The 20,394-nt window shown below is 27.5% G+C and overlaps 1 protein-coding gene and 1 long non-coding RNA gene across 2 annotated transcripts; one reads left to right on the forward strand and one right to left on the reverse strand.

Moving 5' to 3' along the window:
- Nucleotides 1-3,994: 3,994 nt before the first annotated feature.
- On the reverse strand, nucleotides 3,995-10,080 carry LOC149520500 (uncharacterized). The gene is made up of 3 exons (XR_016343509.1): nucleotides 9,575-10,080; nucleotides 7,747-7,849; nucleotides 3,995-7,179 (listed from the first exon to the last, which is right to left on the reverse strand). It is a non-coding gene; the product is annotated as an uncharacterized LOC149520500 (long non-coding RNA).
- Nucleotides 10,081-17,438: 7,358 nt separating this feature from the next.
- Nucleotides 17,439-19,052, forward strand: LOC111311179 (leucine-rich repeat receptor protein kinase EMS1-like). Its single transcript, XM_022910555.2, has one exon. It carries the CDS (start codon nucleotides 17,689-17,691, stop codon nucleotides 18,790-18,792), a length of 1,104 nt encoding a protein of 367 aa, XP_022766290.1. The 5' UTR covers nucleotides 17,439-17,688; the 3' UTR covers nucleotides 18,793-19,052.
- The last annotated feature ends 1,342 nt before the right edge of the window (nucleotides 19,053-20,394 follow it).

A 20,394-nucleotide genomic window follows, 5' to 3' on the forward strand; every position in this document is an offset into this window, starting at 1 on the left:
TGGACATGTTCTTGCATAGTTTGCAACCTCTCTTTCAGTATGGAGATGTCTCACGAAAATTGATTTGTTAAGAATGTAAATTGTTAAAAGCTATGTCTATAGTAGATACATGGTGTTGGACCCAATCTAAGGCCTCAAACCCTTCCATGTCTTTCTTTTCCAGTAACTTCTATAAAAATCCGATCTTGTAATTCTTGTATGTTGACAAAATAATTGGATACTGTTTCAATCTCATCAGCCATTTTCTATTTTACTTTCTCCTGTAAATTAATCAAATAAAGTTATCAAGTTTAATAATTAATTCATAATATATTTGAAATAGTAACTATTTACTTCTTATATAAAACGATTCAAGAAATTATCGCAATTTCTTATGTTTTAACATTCAAGTAAGATCTATCTTTTTTCATGTGGGTTAATTGAAAAAGCTTCACATGTCTAATTTTTTCACCTAACTTAATCTCCTACATAAAAACATATATTATTGTTAAATACACATCAACCGTAACTTATTTATGCATATCAAACATGATAATCAAGTTCAAACATTTGGAAAAGTTTAATATCATGTACAAAAGTTATCTAAACTGTTAAAATATAATAATAACTGCAAATTTACATTTTTACCTTTTGACGTTACAAAAAATCCTAAACAAACATAAATCATAACTTATTCATGCATATCAAGCATGGCAATTAGGTTCAAACATTCAAACAAGTTTAATATCATATATTTAAGCCATCTAAACTGTTAAAACATATATATAAATGCAAAATTATATTTTTACCTTTTAATAGTATAAAAAGTATTAACAGACAACTTTTCCACACATATCAAACATGAAAACCAAATTCAATCATTCAGACAAGTTTAATATCATGTATTTAAAGTATCTAAACTGTTGAAACCAAAATATAACTACAAAATTATATTTTTGCCTTTTAATAGCACATAATATCCTAAACAGACATAAACGATAACTTTTTCACACATATCAACCATGAAAAAGAACATCAATCATTTGGACGAGTTTAATATCATATATTGAAGGTATACAAACTCTTAAAATAGAATAATAACTGTAAATTTGTATTTTTACCTTTTAACAGTACAAAAATTCCTAAACAAGCATGCACGATAACTTTTTCATACATATCAATCGTAGAAATCAAGTTCAATTATTTAGACAAATTTAGTATTATGTATTTAAGCTATCTAAACTGTTGAAGCTATCTAAACTGTTAAAAACATAAATATAACTATAAAATTGCCTTTCTTCCTTTTAACGGTAAAAATGTCCTAAACAAACATAAATGGTAACTTTTTCACACATATAAACTGTGGAAACCAAATTCAATAATTCAGACAAGTTTAATATCATGTATTTAAGCCATATAAATTGTTAAAATAGAAATATAACTACAAAATTACCTTTTTGCGCTTAACGGCATAAAAAGTCCTAAATAGACATAAAGGTAACTTTTTCACACATAAATTGTGGAAACCAAATTCAATCATTCGAACAAATTTAATATCATGTATTAAAGCTATCTAAACTGTTAAAACAAAACAATAACTGTAAACTTATATTTTTGCCTTTCAACGGCACAAAAAGTCCTAAATAAACATAAACCACAACTTTTTTCACACATATCAACCATGAAAACCAAGTTCAATCATTCAGATAAGTTTAATACCATGTGTTCAAGCTATCTAAACTATTAAAATTAATCAATAATTGCATAATTACAATTTTACCTTTTAACGACACGAAAAGTCCAAAACATATATAAACAACAACTTTTTCACACATATCAATGTGGAAGCCAATTTTTATCATTCAAACAAGTTTAATATAATGTAATAAAGCTATCTAAATTGTTAAAATAGAACAATAATTGTAAACTGGCATTTTTGCTTTTCAATGGCACAAAAAGTCTTAAACAAACATAAACCGTAAATTTTTTTCACATATATCAACCATGAAAATCATGCTCAATCATTTGAACAAGTTTAATATCATGTATTTAAGCTATCTAAATTGTTAAAATAGAACAACAACTGTATAATTATAATTTTGCTTTCTAATTGCATAAAAAGTCTGAAACAGACATAAACCGTAACTTTTTCACACATCAATCAGAAAAGCCAAGTTTAATCATTGAAATAAGTTTAATATCATGTATTGAAGTTATCTAAATTGTTAAAATAAAAAAATAATTGTAAACTTGCAGTTTTGCTTTTTAACGGCACAAAAAGTCCTAAACAGACACAAATCATAACTTTTTCACACATATCAACCATAGAAACCAAGCTCAATCATTTGAAAAGTTTAATATCATGTATTGAAGCTATCTAAATTGTTAAAATAGAACAATAACTACAAATTTGCATTTTTACCTTTTAACAGTATAAAAAGTCCTAAACAGATATAAATCATAACTTTTTCACACATATCAATCATGAAAACCAAGTTCAATCATTTGGATAAGTTTAATATCATATATTGAATCTATCTAAACTTCTAAAACCAAACAATAACTACAAATTTGTATTTTTACCTTTTAATGGTACAAAAGTCCTAAACAAACTTAAATCACTACTTTTTCATACATATCAACAGTGAAAACTAAGTTCAATCATTAGAGCAAGTTTAATATCATATATTGAAGCTATCTAAACTGTTAAAATAGAATAATAAATATAAATTTGTATTTTTGCCTTTTAACAAGATAAAAAAATCCTAAACAGACATAAATTGCAAGTTACTCATTTAGTACTTAACTTACTTTTTCTTTTTACTTTCTTGCAAAGCTTTTTGATCCACTAGTATGGCTATATTTCTATTACTTTCTACTAGCAATCCCAATCTTTTCTTTTTCTTGTCATAAAAAACAAATGTATAAGCAAAAATAAAAATATTACCGACTAAAAATAGAAAACATCTTTATTATTAAAAATAGTATTAAAAGTTATAAATTAGTACCCCTCATTTCCTTGAAAACCAAAATGTAACCAATTATTCATATTGCCACCTAATCACACCATGAGATAGCTTTTTGATTGTGGCCTCTATAGTAATATTTCAATCAAAATACTTTTTCTTTAAATTATGCTTATAGTTTTTCTAATTTGTTCCCAATAACTTAAACACAAATGAAGTAGGTATTTCAAGTAAAAATTTGATTGTAACAATACAAAAAGAAAAAGTTACAATTAATAAATTAACTTTAAAATAATTAATATTTTTTATATATAATTAATTATACTAATACCTCAATAAAGTTTAAAGCATCATTCTTAACTTCTGTTGGACTTTATGCCATGTTTAGTAATGAATAGGTAATTTCATTCCATTGCAAGCAACCATTCCTAGAAATCCAATAAACAGTTGACACTCTTTACCAATTTGTTGCCTATCAGAGTTTCCAAACACTACAATACACTTATTCGGAGGTAGTATACACAATTCCCTCAAAGTTGTCCTACCTCTGAACCTCTATTAACCATTGTTATTAACTTGAAAAAATAAAAAGTTAATTAGTAAATTATAAATACTTTAATGATTATAATTGAAATCTAAATATAAGGTTTACAATACCTGTATTCAAATTAAAAGCAAAATCAATTGGCAAGATACTATCTATTCCTGGACCTCCCATATAGCCAAATCCAGTATCAGTTGAAGCGTTAAAAGTGATCGAGTTAAAACCAACAAGGGGCACATTCCCCTCAAAAGGATTTAGTCTATGGCCAAGATCAACAAGTGCCGCAGATGGTTCTGAACTAATATCTCTAATATATACTCCTTTAAATCTATTCTTCAGCATTGTAACTTAGTTGCATCATAAAAGAGAATTAATTAAAAGTTGCAAAGTTAGGACATTGAAAATATAACTATATATAAAGAACATATCTAAAGAAAATATATAGATATTGAAAAGCTAAGAAATCATAACCAATGATATATAAAGAACATATTGATTTGATTAAATTAAAAGATTATGTATGATTTACAACACAATAAATATACAAAAGCAAATGCCACATAAATTACATAAAAGTATTTATTACATTATGTGTTGAACATTCTAATTACAAAATATAGATAATCCATCATGGTTCATAGATATCTTTATCAACATCTTCGTGGGCCCACTGAATAGAAGTACTGGAGATATTTCCATCCATGTTTTGTTTAGGAAAAGAAAAACATTCAATTTCATGATCAACATCATCTCTGGTATTTGGCCCTATATCAATTAAGTCCCTAGGTGTGTTACAAAGAATAACAAACTAACTCAATTCTTTGGAGTCTTTAGAATAGAAAACTTGTTTGGCTTAGGAGGAAAAAAATATAAGGTTCATCGATGAGTTAATGTTCAGTGTGAATTAATCAAGGAAAATTCATGATTGCAAATCCAAATTGATCTATCTTAATACCCCTCGCATGATTCACATTCACCCAATCACATTGAAATAAGATAACCTTCCACTTGCCATAATAATCTAACTCACTAATGTCATTAATCATGCCATAATAGTCAATATTTGCCTCCAAAGAGTTTGTGTCCCTAGCACTAGCATAGCTAGTAGTTGAAGAAGTAACAACTCTTGAATTTTGTGTTCTTCTAAATCTCTCATGAGATTTAGTGTGAAATCTAAATCCATTGATGATGAAACCTTTGTATTGTTTCATAATCCTATTCAGGCCTTGTGAAAGACACTTCACTTCTTCACTAACAAGCTTTCCACTCCAAACATATAAAGGTGAAATAAAATATATGTTATTAACTTTATTTATACCCTAAGCATTCTATGTAAAATTTTCAAAATGAGAAATATGATATTACTTATAGTTTTTCCTAACCATTCATGAAAACTTTTTGTGAACAAGTTATCAAGCTCTTAAGGATTTGATTGTCGATAATGAGCACGAGCTCTTAAATTGTTTCTATACTCACTACATGCATCAAAATAACATATTAACAATAAAAAGCAAAGTTTATAAAATATACTTAATAGAATGAATGATTTCCTCGCATGAAAATTTACGTACGAAACAATTCAATTTAATCATGATGGAAAAAAACATATCGATATGCTTATGCCTAACATTTATCATCCAATTTCACCACTTCAGCTTTGTCTATTGGTTGTCCAAAACTTTCACAAAAATAAATGTAAGCCAAGTTAGTTTGTTGCATACCAAGATTTCTTAATCATCTATTAAATCTCGTTCAACATCTTCTAACTATCAAGAACAAAATGTCATACACTCTTCTACTAAATATCCTTTAGCAACAAAACCTTTCAGATAGCGTTTGTTGCGATAATAAGACTTTAACCTCCGTAAAAACCTAAGGCATAAAACATTTGTTATATACTTTTTTAACTAGAATGGTATCATAAACACTAACAACATAATCAAGCTATGAACAAATAATATCTTTCAATAGGATATATTCATCAATAATAAATTGGTCCACCAACTTTTGCTTCATATGGAAGGTAAATAACCAAATGCATCATAATAGTAAAGAACTTTGAAGGAAAAATCTTCTTTAAATGGTATAAAATAATCACAGATCAATCTTGAAGTTTGACAAGCTCTTCTACATTTTAGAGCTTTCTAACAAAAAGCTTTAAATATGTAACTCAATTCAATTACCATTGAAATGAATTGTTTTGACATTGATGAACGTAAAGCAATGAGAGGTAAGTCTTGCATCAAGATGTGGTAATCATGTTACTTTAATGAAGAAAGTTTTCACTCCTTCAAATTTACACTTCTCGATGTATTTGACATAAAACCATATGGGACTATCACATTTTTCAACACCTTGCAAAACACATCTTTCTCGTTTTTAGACATCCCAAAACAAAAAAGAGGCAATCGAGATTTGCCATTAGGAAACAACTTCAGACGAAGGTCAGGACGAATCCCCACGTTAACTAGGTCAAATCGACTTTTTAAGTCATTATTTACATTGAAAATTGTCCTAATAAAATTTTCGCAAACATTTTTCTCTATGTGCATCACATCAAAATTATAATGTAATAAATTATATTCCTAATAAAGTAACTCAAAAAAGATACTTCTTTTTTTTCACAACTCAGATTCATTGGGATTATCTTCTTCATCTTTCTCCTCATCACTTTGAACACCAACATCACCAACTTGAGAAATAGGAGGTTAGACACATTCAAAGATCTCATTTACTATTTTCCTTGATTGAGTCATTTTTTCATAAGTGAAATTGATATCTTTTTACTTTAACAAGATATCAAACCCAATAATTGGTAAGGGCATTTTCCTTAACTCTTCATTTCCATCAAAGATATTTTTTTTCGAATCTAAATCGATGATTATGATCTAATCATCAATGATATGCCATATAACTAAACTTCTTACCATTATGTAACCATTTTGAACATGACTGCACAGCACAACCTAGACAAGCATAACAACCTTTGGTACTCCAACTAGATAAATTCACTATAAATATTTTAGATAAAAGGCTCTATAGTTTTAAAAGATATAAAGAGTTGTAGAAGTCTCGGTATTAATGAAAAATATTGTAAAATATTTACAAGCTTCTTTTTTACGTGAACTTCATCATCATCCTCATTCAAGTGTTTTTCGGGATTTATGTCCAACCAATGAGAATTACAACACACATGGCAAGATTTTTATCTTTTCTATCACCCCAATACAATATGCAATCATTGGAATAACTATGAATTTCTCATATCCAAGACCTAACTCGTTAATCATCTTTTTTGAATCCTTACAAGATTCAGAGATTTTTGTTAAAGGAAACTTTTTTTTTCATAAACTCCAATAATAAAGCCAAAGATTTTTTTGTCCACCACATAAGCATTTCAAGTGAAAAAAGATGCACACAGAAAAACAACATTGAATGCTTAGATCCCTCAAAAGTTCTTCATTCATATCTTCAAGCAACCTACAAAACTTTGATGTTTCATCACTAGGTAGTTGGTCACCTACACTGATCCTTTGCTCACCAAAATCATTCATTTCAATATTTGACTCATTAAATCCTTGATTTTGGGGAGATAGATTATGGAAATGCTGGTTATGAATGTTGAAAGTATCCCGCAACATGCCTTCCATGTCATCTTGTCTAATAAGATTATATTGGTGTTGGGAAGCCCTTGAAGTTGAAGGAACTCTAGTCAATAAACTTGATAATATAAACTTTCCATGAAAATACCAATTAACATATCCCGACAGAAATCTAATACAAACTAAATGTTCCAAAGCATCTTCATGGATTTGCCAATCGATATTAGCACATCCAAACATGGGCATAATTTCATATTATCTTCACTTGCATTTTCAAATACAAAATTAAGAAAAATTTGTACTCCATCTCGGTATTCTTGAGTTAATCTTGACTTTTATATCTAACTCTTATCCATTTAGTACTTGCTACATTATCAGACCAAAGTATATAATTAATTATATGAAAACGAACTCCAAGAAACTTAATTAGACTAACCTTAAAACCAAAAATAATAACAAGTCGATAAAGCCAATCAAGTTATTTAATTTTTTGTATATTCTACAAGATATAAAGAAATGAGCTAACGCATCTATATCATGCATGAAACATGACACAAAATGAAATGGAAACAAAAAGATTTTTCCCGAATCTTTAAAAGAAAGTATATATTTAAACTAACCAAGTATGAAATTTGGAAACTATTAAGATTAATACCTTTATTCTCTTTCCCAAAAGTCTTTATTTTTTGTTATTAATGATTTTCATTCACAACAAATCCTTTCAAGCAAGATTAAATCGTTTCATCGAACACCATAATCTGAAAAAAAAACAAACAAAACAAATGCCAAGATGAGATGAGAAAATTTTAGGTAACAACAAAGTCTACGTAAAGTATCTACTTGTCATGTGAAATTGAAAAGTTTAGGATGTATTGTCTATTTTTCAAACTAATAAACTTGTGTTAAATTCTATTTAAAATTGAAAGATCTAAATTCTACTCTTTATAATATAGTTTTCGTCAAAAAAAGTGGAAGAACATAAAAAAAAAAACCAACATCTAATTTCTTGTTACTTTTCTTATGTTTCATTTTCTCACACACAGGGTCAGGCCTAAGGAACCCAATTTTGCATGTCCTGCAAAATCAATATTACTGGCCTTGCTCGCTTGGACCATTGATAGCCCTGAGATCTTTTATGCTATTGACTGGGTTATGATTCAAAAAATTTGTTGCCTAAAAACTTGAATAATAACATATAGAATTTTAAAAAAAATAATAATAAAAGAAAGGCATAATGTTCCTATGCCTTACAACGATGAAATCAATGATGTTTAACGCAAATTTGAAAAAACTACAAGTCTAGTGTATCTACTGTAATAATTCTTATTATCAAAGAATAGTGTTGAATTTGCATTGTTTTTTTTTTTTTTTCCTTTTATTTGACATTGCATATTATGAAATGTAATTATCTACCTTATATGATTAAGGTACTAATAGCCAATGTGGACAGATATAACATTACATCATTAACAGAGAAACCTGATAGAATGTAGGTAAGTGCATAGGAAATTTTAGATTTTTATCTCTACCCATTCCTCTTTTTGTAGGTATAAGAGAAATTAGTGTAAGGGCTATGACATTGATTGATAACTAACTAGGTGCTTGTCGGGTGGATCAAGTGTGGTTGTTTAGAGCAAAACAAAACTATATTCTTTGTTGTGCATTTGCCAGTACATTTAGGCTTCTTCAGTGAAATTTTTTTTTCTTTTGCTCAAATAGATTTGTTTTGCTTCTGAATCTTATTTTTGTTCGATGGAAATTGAATAAAAAATAAAACCAAAGTTGGGCCAAGTTTGAATTGAGCAGAAAATCTGTCCTGACTCCGTTCATTTTCCATCTTGACTTACCATACATGATGAGTAGTTAGAGTTAAACAATTACAAGAGTTCTGATCCATAGAATCATAGTTTTTTTTTAATATCAAATTTATTTAATTGAAATATTTAAATTAAATTCTATTTAAATATTATGGTTATAGATTAAAAAAGAATGCAATGATAGGGTAAATATTAGCCAGGCATAAACTACACTTTTTAATATAAGAGTTACCACTATTTTTTTCTATTTAAAATTTAAAGTCATATCCAACTTGGATTCTGTTCATTGGATTCTAATCATATATACACACGATGGTATATGGGGAAACAATAATTATTTTAAAACACGAAATAATTGATACTACTATAGTCATATCTATTGAGAGTTTTTGAGAATTATATATTAATCATATATAATTCTAGTGCAGTTATTAAGATTTCATTTCCTGCCTCAGAAAACTACTGAATCATGCACAAGAAAGCATTGAGAGAAATTTTCTATAAATATATGACTGGTTAAACACAAATTGATTGTTTTATTTCCAAGGATTAAAAAAAAAAGGAAAAAATCAACTTCATACAACAGTTTCTATGATTAGGTATTATACCTCCCACAATACACATCTACAGAGCTTAATTTAACAAATATGAAAGAAAATGACATACCCGATTAGAATGTGAGCAAGCTTGGAATTTAAGCCTTGCTTAACGAAAAAAGATTCAAAACAAGTGGTGATCTGCTTAAAATCCACAAACCTAAAAAAAAAAAAGGACGGGAAAGGAAATGGGTTTCTTTTCAAATGGGTTTAGAGTTTAAATGGGCTTTGTTTGAAAAAGAAAAGGAAAGGAAAATATGAAGAAAGGTCTCCAATCTGTAAATCAAAGAGAAACGAAAGTCAAAAGGAAATGGATATGAAAGTGAAAATGAAAACAACCTAGGGGGAGAAAAAGGGGGGAAATGAAAGAGAGGAAAATCTGCGAAGGGGCCTAATTTTGCTATTGAATTTGGGGAACACAAACGCCGCTAAATGATGTCAAAGAGAGGCTTTTCCAACTATAAACACCACTAAATTCCAGCAAAATGATTCATTTCATTCTTCCAAAAAAAGATTTTCAATTTAATCAATTTTGAAAATTTCATTTGCGGCTTTTTTTTCCTAAACGCTGCTACATTAGCAGTGTTTATAAAAAAATTGCTAAATAATGCTAAATAGCGGCGTTTATTAAAATAAAAGCCATTAAATTTGATCCAAATGGTGTTTTTTGTTTTTCAAAAAAAATTTTCAATTAAATTAATTTTTGATATTTTTTGTAGTGTTTGAGCTAACAAATGCTGTTAATTTTTTACTGATTAATGACATTTTGAAAGTAAACGTCACTAATTTTTTAAAAACATGTAACTTAGTTGCATTTTTCAATAAACATTGCTAAAAAATTACAACTAATTAGTAATTACCCATTTTCTTATAGTGATTAATACCAAAAATTGGATTAATCACATTCAAAATTTTAGAAAGAACAATATTTTCATAAATTACCATCACCATAGGATAAAATCTGTAATTAACAATATTTCAAATATTTGAAACTTCAAAACCCTATAGTAGAAAATAAAGATTATTTAGATTCTATAGGAAATAGAGTTTATTTTGCTTCTAAAAAAAGTAGATTATGTGATAAACAATGCAAAAAAATATTAGAAAATGAATTGGAATTTGGATGTAAATCTTAATCTAAAACCTATTCTAAGAAATACAAAAAGAAAAGAAGATATAAACTGATCAAATGGAAGCCTAAAAAGCATAAATTTGACAAAAAGAAAAATTGGTTGGAAGAAAAACTAAAAAAAAAATCTAAATATAAATGTTTTATTTGTGATGAAGAAGGTCATATTGTATCTCAATATCCTGATAAAGGAAAAAGTGCTAAAAACATTATTAAAACTCAAGAAGAATGAGATTTAAAATTTTGTTTTGGAAAAGAAATTTTCGAAGAAGAAATTATTTATGAATTAATTTCTAAAACAGATTCTGATTCTGATGATGAGTATATTTTTATGTTTAATCAAAATAGCAGTCCTAGTAATAATTCTATATTAGAAGCTAATAATCAACTTTGTTTGAAACTAAAGATATACCTATTGAAGAACAGCGAAAGATAAAATTAAGCCATATCTTAGCACAAGATGTTACTATTTCAAATGAGCAGTTAGAAAAATTATAATCATTAAAGAAAGATGAAATCTATAAATGGTCAGTCTTTTCAAAATTCAAACCGTAGACGCAAAGACATAAAAATATTTAATGGTAATATTATAGCTACTGATTCTAATCAAGCATCTGTAGATATCCCTTTATTCACTAAAGAAAAAATCAAGAGAATTAAATAAAAATATTCTGAAGTTAGATATATACATTTAGGAATAATTATGATAACTATAAAAGTATTATTTAAAGTTGGTAATAATATACCAATAATAGCAATATTAGTAGATAAAAGATTTGAAAATCCAATTAAAGTACTAATAGAAGGAATACAATCAAATCTTGTATCAAAAGGGTTTAAAGTAAAACCAAATTATTTTATTTCTATTAATGACTCATTAATAGAAGATTGTCTTAGACTTAAAATAATGAAAAAAAAAGTCAAAAATTTGAAATGTGGCTCATGATCTGTTTATAAACTAAACAAACATTAATAAATTTATTAATCATACTTTCACATCTATTAAAAAAATAGGTTCTAATATTATAGAAATATTTGAACCCAAACCTTTTGATTCATAAATTAAACCAAGATTAATGAATCTTAGAGATGCGTCAGTACCAACTGGTATGGCTATTATAAGGTATTATAGAACTTGCTCTTTCTAATAAAAAAATGAAACCTATATAATTCTTTGCATCAAGAAATAGCTTATATTTTAAAAATCATGGAGAAAGTAGTTCTAGTAACAATATAATTCTACCACCACCCTTTTCTATACTTTCATTCTCAAATAGAGATATTGAAAATACCGAAAGTATTGATAGTGAACAATCATTTATTTCACATAGGCAATCTTTTCTTTTTCAATCTCAATCATAGGTACAAAAAAATATAAATATTCCTATTTTTTGAGGAGATACAAATAGTCAAAATCAAGATAATTCAGTTTATGACTTAGTAAATTATGTTTTAAATTCAATTTCTTCTAGAAATACTAAAGGAGATGATATTAGAATCAACTAATATAAAATTGGTAACAATGAAGTAATTATATTTTCAAAAAATCAACCAAAAAGGTATTACAATTATATAGAAGTAGAATTTAAATTTAACCATTATAAACCATACTTTTTAAATGTTTTAATAGATATTGGAACTACCATATGTAGTTGTACAAATAATGTTTTACCATTAGAAAAATGGGAGCCAATGAACATCCTATAGCAAAAATAGGAATCGTTGGAAAAAAAACTATAATAGGATATAAAGCAAAATATGTTTCTATTTATTTTATGAATAAAAAATTCATAATTTCAAAATTTTATGTTTTCCTTTTATGTATGGCGACATATTACTAGGAAATAATTTTATATACAATTATTTATCTTTTTGTTTAAATCCCAACAATATTGTATTTACTATAGATAAAAAAAATCTATAGAAATAGTATTATTAAAAACTCATAAACATATAGGTGATTCTAGTTTTCGACCTGAAACTAAGCAAATTGAAGTTAAATCAATCAATAAAATACATTTGTTATATAAAATCTTAAAAGAAAACTTTAGTGAAGAACCATTAAAATTATGGTTTAGAAGTCTTCGATTTTTAGTTAAAAATTCTTGATTCAAATAAAATAATTAGAGTAAAACCATTGATCTATACCAAACAAGATATAGACAAATTTGATATACAAATCAATAAGCTTTTACAAAAAGGACTTATAGAACCCACTACTAGTCAACATTCAGGCCCAGCATTTATGATAAAAAATTAAGTTAAGTAAAAAGGAGGTAAAGCTCAAATGGCAATCAACTATAAACGGTTTAACAAAAACTTAGTATTTGATGGTTATTTTATTCCTAGAAAAGATGTATTAATAAACTTTGTAAAAAATGCTAAATATTTTAGTAAATTTGATTATAAATAAGGATTTTGACAAATAATGCTAATCGAAAAATCAAAACCTTGACTGCTTTCATTACACCAAAAGGCCATTATTAATGGAAAGTCATGCCCTTTGGACTTTGCAATGCTCCACAGATTTTTCAAAGATGGATGGATACAATCTTTGGAAAATATAAAGATTTTTTGTAGCATTTATTGATGATATACTTATATTTTCTAAAAGATTAAATAAGCATAGGAAACACCTAAATCTCATAGCTCAAAAATTTATAAAACATAGTATATTATTAAGCCCTAAAAAGATAGCACTTGAAAAAACTAATATAGAGTTCTTAGGCTTAAATTTATCTTTAAAAGTTCTTACTTTACAAGATCACATTATAGTAAAAGTCAAAGAATTTCCAAAACAACTGAAAGATAAAAAACAATTTCAAAGTTTTCTAGATCTTATTAATTTTGGAAGACAGTCCATTAAAAATCTCTCTAAAGAAGAAAAAGTTTTACAAGAAAAACTAAAGAACGATATACCTTTTTCTTGGATTAAAGATGATTATGACATTATTGAACAAATAAAATAAAATCTTAAATTTATACTTAAAGTATATTTTCCTAAACTAGGATAATTATTTATTCTTGAAACAATTGTATCAAACCGACATTGGGATGTGTATTTAGATCTAAGGTAAATAATCAAAAATTAATTTGTGATTATAATTTAGGGAAGTTTAAACCAAATAAATTAAAATATATTATATTTGAAAAAGAGTTATTTGTCATAAAAAAATGTTGTAACTAGATTTCATATTTATTTAGTACTTGAAAACTTTATTATTAGAACTAATAATCAAGCAGTTAAAAATTTTTTAAAAATAAAAAGTTAGAAACTAATACTAAAAGGATTAGAAGGTATAACTTTTGATATCAATATAAATTTTCTATTGAATTTATTAAAGGAACTAACAATGTTCTTGTTGATTTTTTAAGCAAGCATAATGGGTCGAGGTAAAAAACCTCTAGAATAAATTGGTGAATGGAATACTATTAAAAAGAAGCAACCCAAACAAGGTTCTTCTTTTAACCATGTTAATCCTAACCAAGGATTAAGATTTCAGTCCCTTACACAATCATTAGTTCCATATCCTAATCTAGGATATTTCTGTTATGCACAACCATACATGGAAATACTAAAAATTCCATCACAATAAGTAATGGAACCTTATAGGTTATCTCAATTTTTTCATGATCCAAATCAATGGACTCTAATGTCACACTCTGAAATTGTTCAGAAAATAAAAAATTTGTTGAAACCACAATAAAAATTTTCTAGAAATTAAAGATTTTTATAATCTAGGATTACTCTCTAAGTTATATAATCTCATAAATGAAGTTTGGAAAGCCCAACTTCAAGGTAGTAGATAAGCTTTTAGAAAAAATATGACTAAGCTTGCGAAAGGATTAACTAAACAAGTTAATAGATTTCAAATTTTTCAAAATTTTATTTTAAAAAGCTTAACTTTAAGAGACTGTAAGGAACCATAAATTTTTTAACTTAATGAAAAAGAATACTGCTTTAAGGAGATAAACAATCTCTTAAATATTTGTGATTTTCTTATGGAAGAACAAACAATTTCTTCTTCTCTTTTAAAAATTTGAAATTTTCATTTATATAAAAAGACTAACAAAGTCTTATCCAATGAACTTTTTAATAGAATTAAATATTCAATAAAAGATAAAGTGGATTATCTACTTCATAAAAAATTTCAGAAATATTTTCTTTTTATTTATCTAAAAAATCATGGAATTTCAAGGGGATTTCTTAAAATTAAATTTCGATTAGATCATGATCCTTATAATATAATCAGTACCAAATTGGGTTTTGTAGGTATAATTACTTTTCAAAATTTATCTTTTCATTTGATAAGGCATTTTTCTAGCTTTATCAAATCAAAATTTTTTTTATTTTGTCAAAAATGATGAATATTTTTCTTATGTATATATTAAAATAACTAGTTTAATGGGACTTTTTGAAAAGAAAAATTTTTTTCAGCTCTATCAAATCTGGGAGGTAAAAAAAATTCTTTATAAACCAAATTTATTAGCACCAAATGGAAATGAATAAAATTGAAAACTTGCTCTTTCACAATTTGGTAGAGTAAGTTTATATGATTTCCCAGCTAGACTGACCATGATTAAAAAAGCAAAAGAATTATTAGTTCCATATATTATGACTACAACAAATGGTAAAAGGATTTTTGTGAAAAATTTTATGACGAAAATAATTCAGAACCAAAGCCTCAAGCAGTCGAACTTTTAGAAAACCCTTCTAGAATGAAAGACCTTAATTACCCACTTCCTTTACTACTCTAATATACAAAAGGATAAAAATAATGGAACAAATTAAAGATAGCTTTATTAGCTTCTTTTAATCCAAAAAATGAAGAATTTATAAATCGAACGAATATTCGAGATAGATAAAAAAATAAAAAGTCAACATTTGCTGCTAATAAATCAGCTAAACTACCAAACAGTTAGCCTGTCATCCGACCAAATAATCAACTAAAATCATATAAGGATAAAAAATATATATTTTCTGTAATACATTTTTACCTAACTTTATAAATATTGTAAAATATTTACTAAACTCATAAATATATAGGACAAAATGATTAGTTTGTAAATTATATACTATGACTTGTAAAAAATATCAATCTGGATATCTATCTCTTACCCTACTTTTGTTTAATTTGTATTCTCTCTTTCTCTCATCCCCTTCTTCTTATACGTAATTCACCTGCTTTTTTGTTTTTTGTGACCTATCTATGTAATCAAAATTGACTTCGACCATCGGATTTGCAAATATAAAGACTTTCATAGGTGACAATAACTTTTTTAGAAATTAATTGGACTTTATTATTATTATTCAATTATATTTTGATAATCATTATTATTCAATTATTATTTTATTATTATGCATCAACCTTCTTCGAAATTCCTCCTATTCTTTTTATATTATTAAGTTTTACATAAACATTCAATTTAAAAACTTACTCCCCTTTATCTCAAAATTTTTTGGATGTTTTAAAATTATATTTTTTTAATATTTAAAATTTGTATTTTTTATATTTGAAAATATTTTTTATGATTTTTTATTTTTTGATATTAAAAATCATAAAATTTAATTTTATAAAAAATTTAAAATTTAATATTAAATGCATTATATTTAAAAATTTTTTCTCAACTTCTATAGAAGTTAATAATATTTAAACAATTTGAAATGGTGGAAGTAATAGATAATACCCGAAGAAGTTTTTGTTATATTTATTGCTCAAAAGTCAAAATGCTTGAGATCTTAGAAGAAATTTTTGTTAAATGTTAATAATTAATAAATTCTTCATAAATTATTATTATTATTATTATTATTATTAAACAACAAAAGGATTGTTGAACTTTATCTAATAGATTCTCTCCTCGACAGAAAATGTTAACTACAAATAAAAGGTAATGAAAAAATCAAATAAAAGGTAATGAAAAAATTAACTACTTTCATCATAGTTTGACCTATATACTTCCAAACAAATTTAGGATCAAAATTTGTTCATATTATTGTTTTTTTTTAATTAATTTTCATTTTTCTTTGAATTTAAATTCATTAAAATTTTAATTATAAATAAATTTTAATGTATATTAAAGTTTCGTCCCACCACTCTTGTTCTAAAACTTTGTACTTCCTTACATGCTATATAATTATTGATTTGATTGTAATATTTTATTTATAAATTAATTGACTTACTTATAAATATTAGATAATATATTTGAATTTATCCAATAATTTTTCGTCAATATAAAAATTTAGAACAAAATTGACAGGATAAGCTACATGACAAAAAAATAATGAACATCTCAAATTATTCTTTTTGTTATTAGTAACAAAAAGGATCATTACCCTCAAACTTCGTTACATTGGTGCAAAATTAAAATAAAATAAAAATTATCATTTTAAAGTTTATTCAAATATTAACTATCTTTGTAAATATTAAAAATTGTACATATTATATATAACATAGTCCATAAACTTGAATTTTTTTTTCTTAAAACATAGTAAATATGAATTCATACTTTTGCAATAGACAATTCAATAAATCCAAAAATGATTTCCCAGGGTAAAATTTCTGTTGGTAACAATTATTTTCTCTGTCCATAAATTCTGTCCTACTTTGATTTTTTGTTGTCAATTTTTTTTTTTAATTTCGACTTTGTTTTATTTTAAATGTATTAGTAATTAAAATAAAAATATTTTCTACAAATTTTTATTGAAGAAGTTCTCAAGTGTAATTTTATAAAAAAGTTAATTTAATAAAATGTTTATAATATCAATGATCAAAGTGAAGAATTGGGTTACGCAGATTTTCAAGTCTTGCCATTTTTTTGGTACCCATTTTCTTCTTCTAAGATCACCCGCAGTGTAGCATTCTCTCTCTTCCTTTGACTCGTCCTTTGCACGACTTCGCTACCATTGATCTTTCCCCCTCCCCCTCCCATCATTGAAAAACAAAGCCTCCCCCTTTCCCACTTGCTTCCTTCTCTCTCTCTCATGGCTGCTCCTCCCTCCTCTATTCTTCTTTTTCTCATTTAATTTAAATTTTTTTTTGGGGTTTTTTTCTTCAATGGACGGAAGTATTCAAGCAGTCGTTGCAGCAATTTTAAGCTTCTTTTTAGTATCCTTAATCTTATCTTTCATTATCTTACTCTGCAAATCAACCAAAAAACCCACCCGTCCAAACCCTCCTCAAACCCTATCCGTAACCCGAACCCGACCTGCCCCTAACCCACCCGACTTCTCCACATGCGACAGCGCCGCCTTCGATCCATCTCTCAACCGTCTCGACATGGCGGAACTCGCCGCCGCTACCAAGAACTTCTCATCCGACCTCATCATCGGCGACGGCAGTTTCGGCTATGTTTACAAAGCTACTATGTCCAACCGAGTCACCGTCGCTATTAAAAAGCTCGACCCGAATGCTTTTCAGGGCCTCCGAGAGTTTCGAGCTGAGATGGAAACCCTAGGTAAGCTTCGTCACGAAAACATCGTTAAGATTCTGGGGTTTTGCTCGTCGGGTCTTGATCGGGTTTTGATTTATGAGTTCATTGAGAGAGGGAGTTTGGACCAATGGTTGTATGACGAGGACCACGAAAACTCGGGTGGCCGGTTACCGTTATCTTGGGATACGAGGAAGAAGATTGTTAGTGGGATAGCTAATGGGCTGGCTTATTTACATGGGCTTGATACGCCCATTATCCATAGAGATATTAAGGCCAGCAATGTTTTGTTGGATAAAGATTTCGAGCCCCATATTGCTGATTTCGGGCTTGCTCGGCAAGTGCAAGAGGCCCATTCACACGTGTCCACGCAAGTAGCGGGGACAATGGGTTACATGCCACCGGAGTACCGGGAAGGGAACACAGCGGCAACGTTTATGGCGGATGTTTATAGTTTCGGAATATTGATGATTGAGATTGCCACGCAAAACCGGCCGAATTGGCCCATGAGGTTCGAGGGGAAAGACGTAGGACTAGTGGAATGGGCTAGACAAATGGTGGCCCAAAATCGACAAATGGAAATGGTATATCAAAAGATTCCGAAGGAAGGGTTGACTAAAGACGAGGTTAAGCAGTATTTTGGAATTGCATGTATGTGTACTGATGAGCTATCCAAAGAAAGGCCAGCCATGAGCGAAGTTGTTGAGCTGTTGGATCAAATTTCAACATGAATTTATTTGCAATTGGAAAGTGATGATATATGGTTGGTAAAATTTTTCCGTTCATGAGAATGTTGTATTATTTTGTACATGGTCATATATTTATTATGGGGGTGAGATCATGTGAAATATGTAAATAGCTTATGAGCATTTACGAAAATATATAGCCAAACCTTCTATATTGGTTAGGAAAAATATTCTCCAAGTTGATGTTTGTAATTCAGCATTTTATAGTGGAATGAATGCTCATGAAAAGTCCCTTTCTTTTTTAATTTTTCATATTTAACCATTAGACATTATATACTTTTTTTTTTTTTGGTTTTTTTATACAAAAGAGGTCACAATTAGATGATTAGAAAAAAAGTTATAGATGTTGAAATTTGATCTGTAAATTTATTAGATGTCATATTTTAAACGTGAGTGCATAAACCAACCGAATAAAGTTATATGTTCTATGCTTAACTTTGCAATCAAAGGGTCAAAGGGGTGAAAGAATCAATCTAATTTTATTTATGGGCTATCTTGCAGAGATTCAGCTTGGTGTCACTTTGCCAGTGAGGGCTACTATATATAGTTTTGAATTTGCTAAATTGGCTTTGGATTCTCAATTATACAATCTAACTTGTTTAACATCTTCTATTAATTAGAAACTAAGAAGGGTAGCGGCCTCCTCATATTCATAAACAATTTATGGTAAGGATGCTGGAGATGAATTAATTAACTCTTCATCTCAATAAGTGTCATCATGTGCTTTACATAATTGTGATCCAAAGCTGATTATGAATATATAATTTTGATGGAAATGTTGGTGCCAAACTGCCTAGTTACATGCTACAGCTGCACTTGCATTTGAGTAATTGACTTAATAAATGCATGTATTTAGTTCCTCAAAGAATTGGACTTAAATTAAATTTCGAAATAAAAAGTCAATGTGTTGAATTGTACCTAATTTTAACTTTTTAATAGCTCAAGTACTCATTGAAAGTAAACTAATCTTTTATTAAGATTAAATCAAAATTAATCTTGATGAAACCGGATGATGGTGGCGCCTGTCAACTCTCAGAGTGTTTAATGACAGAACACTCAACCTTCTGCTCTGCTTGCTGGGTAATCCTGAAGATAATTCCTTTCAAAATCAACTGAGATCTGGCTGCTCCTCCTTTCATGAATTCAATCACGCATTCCGGACCAATCACATGCACAATAGGCATTGCATATTGCTCTTTGATAATACGGTAATTAGGGATTGCTTTGGAAGCTGCATTTGATCGGCAATCTCATATTTTATCGCAAATGCAATTGTTAAATAATGGGTAAAGATAACGATTTTAGTTATTGCAATTGAATATGTTCCTTATTTTTAATATTACATATACAAACCCTCATTATAATTTTAGCATTTTCTTTTAATATTTATAATTCATATAATCTATTCAAAGGTTATCTTTATGGGTTACATATTTATTTAGCTTTTGTACTAAATTTTCTTTCATCAATTTGATACTTAAAAAAATAAAATTCATAATAATATCTAAATTTTAATTCTGTGTTATAATTTCATACTTCAAACTAATATGATAAGTCAAGTCGTTGATATGATATGAATATTTAATA

Source organism: Durio zibethinus, chromosome 1 (genome assembly GCF_047325235.1).
Source record: "Durio zibethinus cultivar Kanyao isolate XHJ-2024 chromosome 1, ASM4732523v1, whole genome shotgun sequence".
Classification (NCBI taxonomy): domain Eukaryota; kingdom Viridiplantae; phylum Streptophyta; class Magnoliopsida; order Malvales; family Malvaceae; genus Durio; species Durio zibethinus.

Bases quoted from the DNA above. Each gene is read 5' to 3' on its own strand.
- LOC111311179 (XM_022910555.2), top strand. From the start codon at position 17,689: ATGGACGGAAGTATTCAAGCAGTCGTTGCAGCAATTTTAAGCTTCTTT.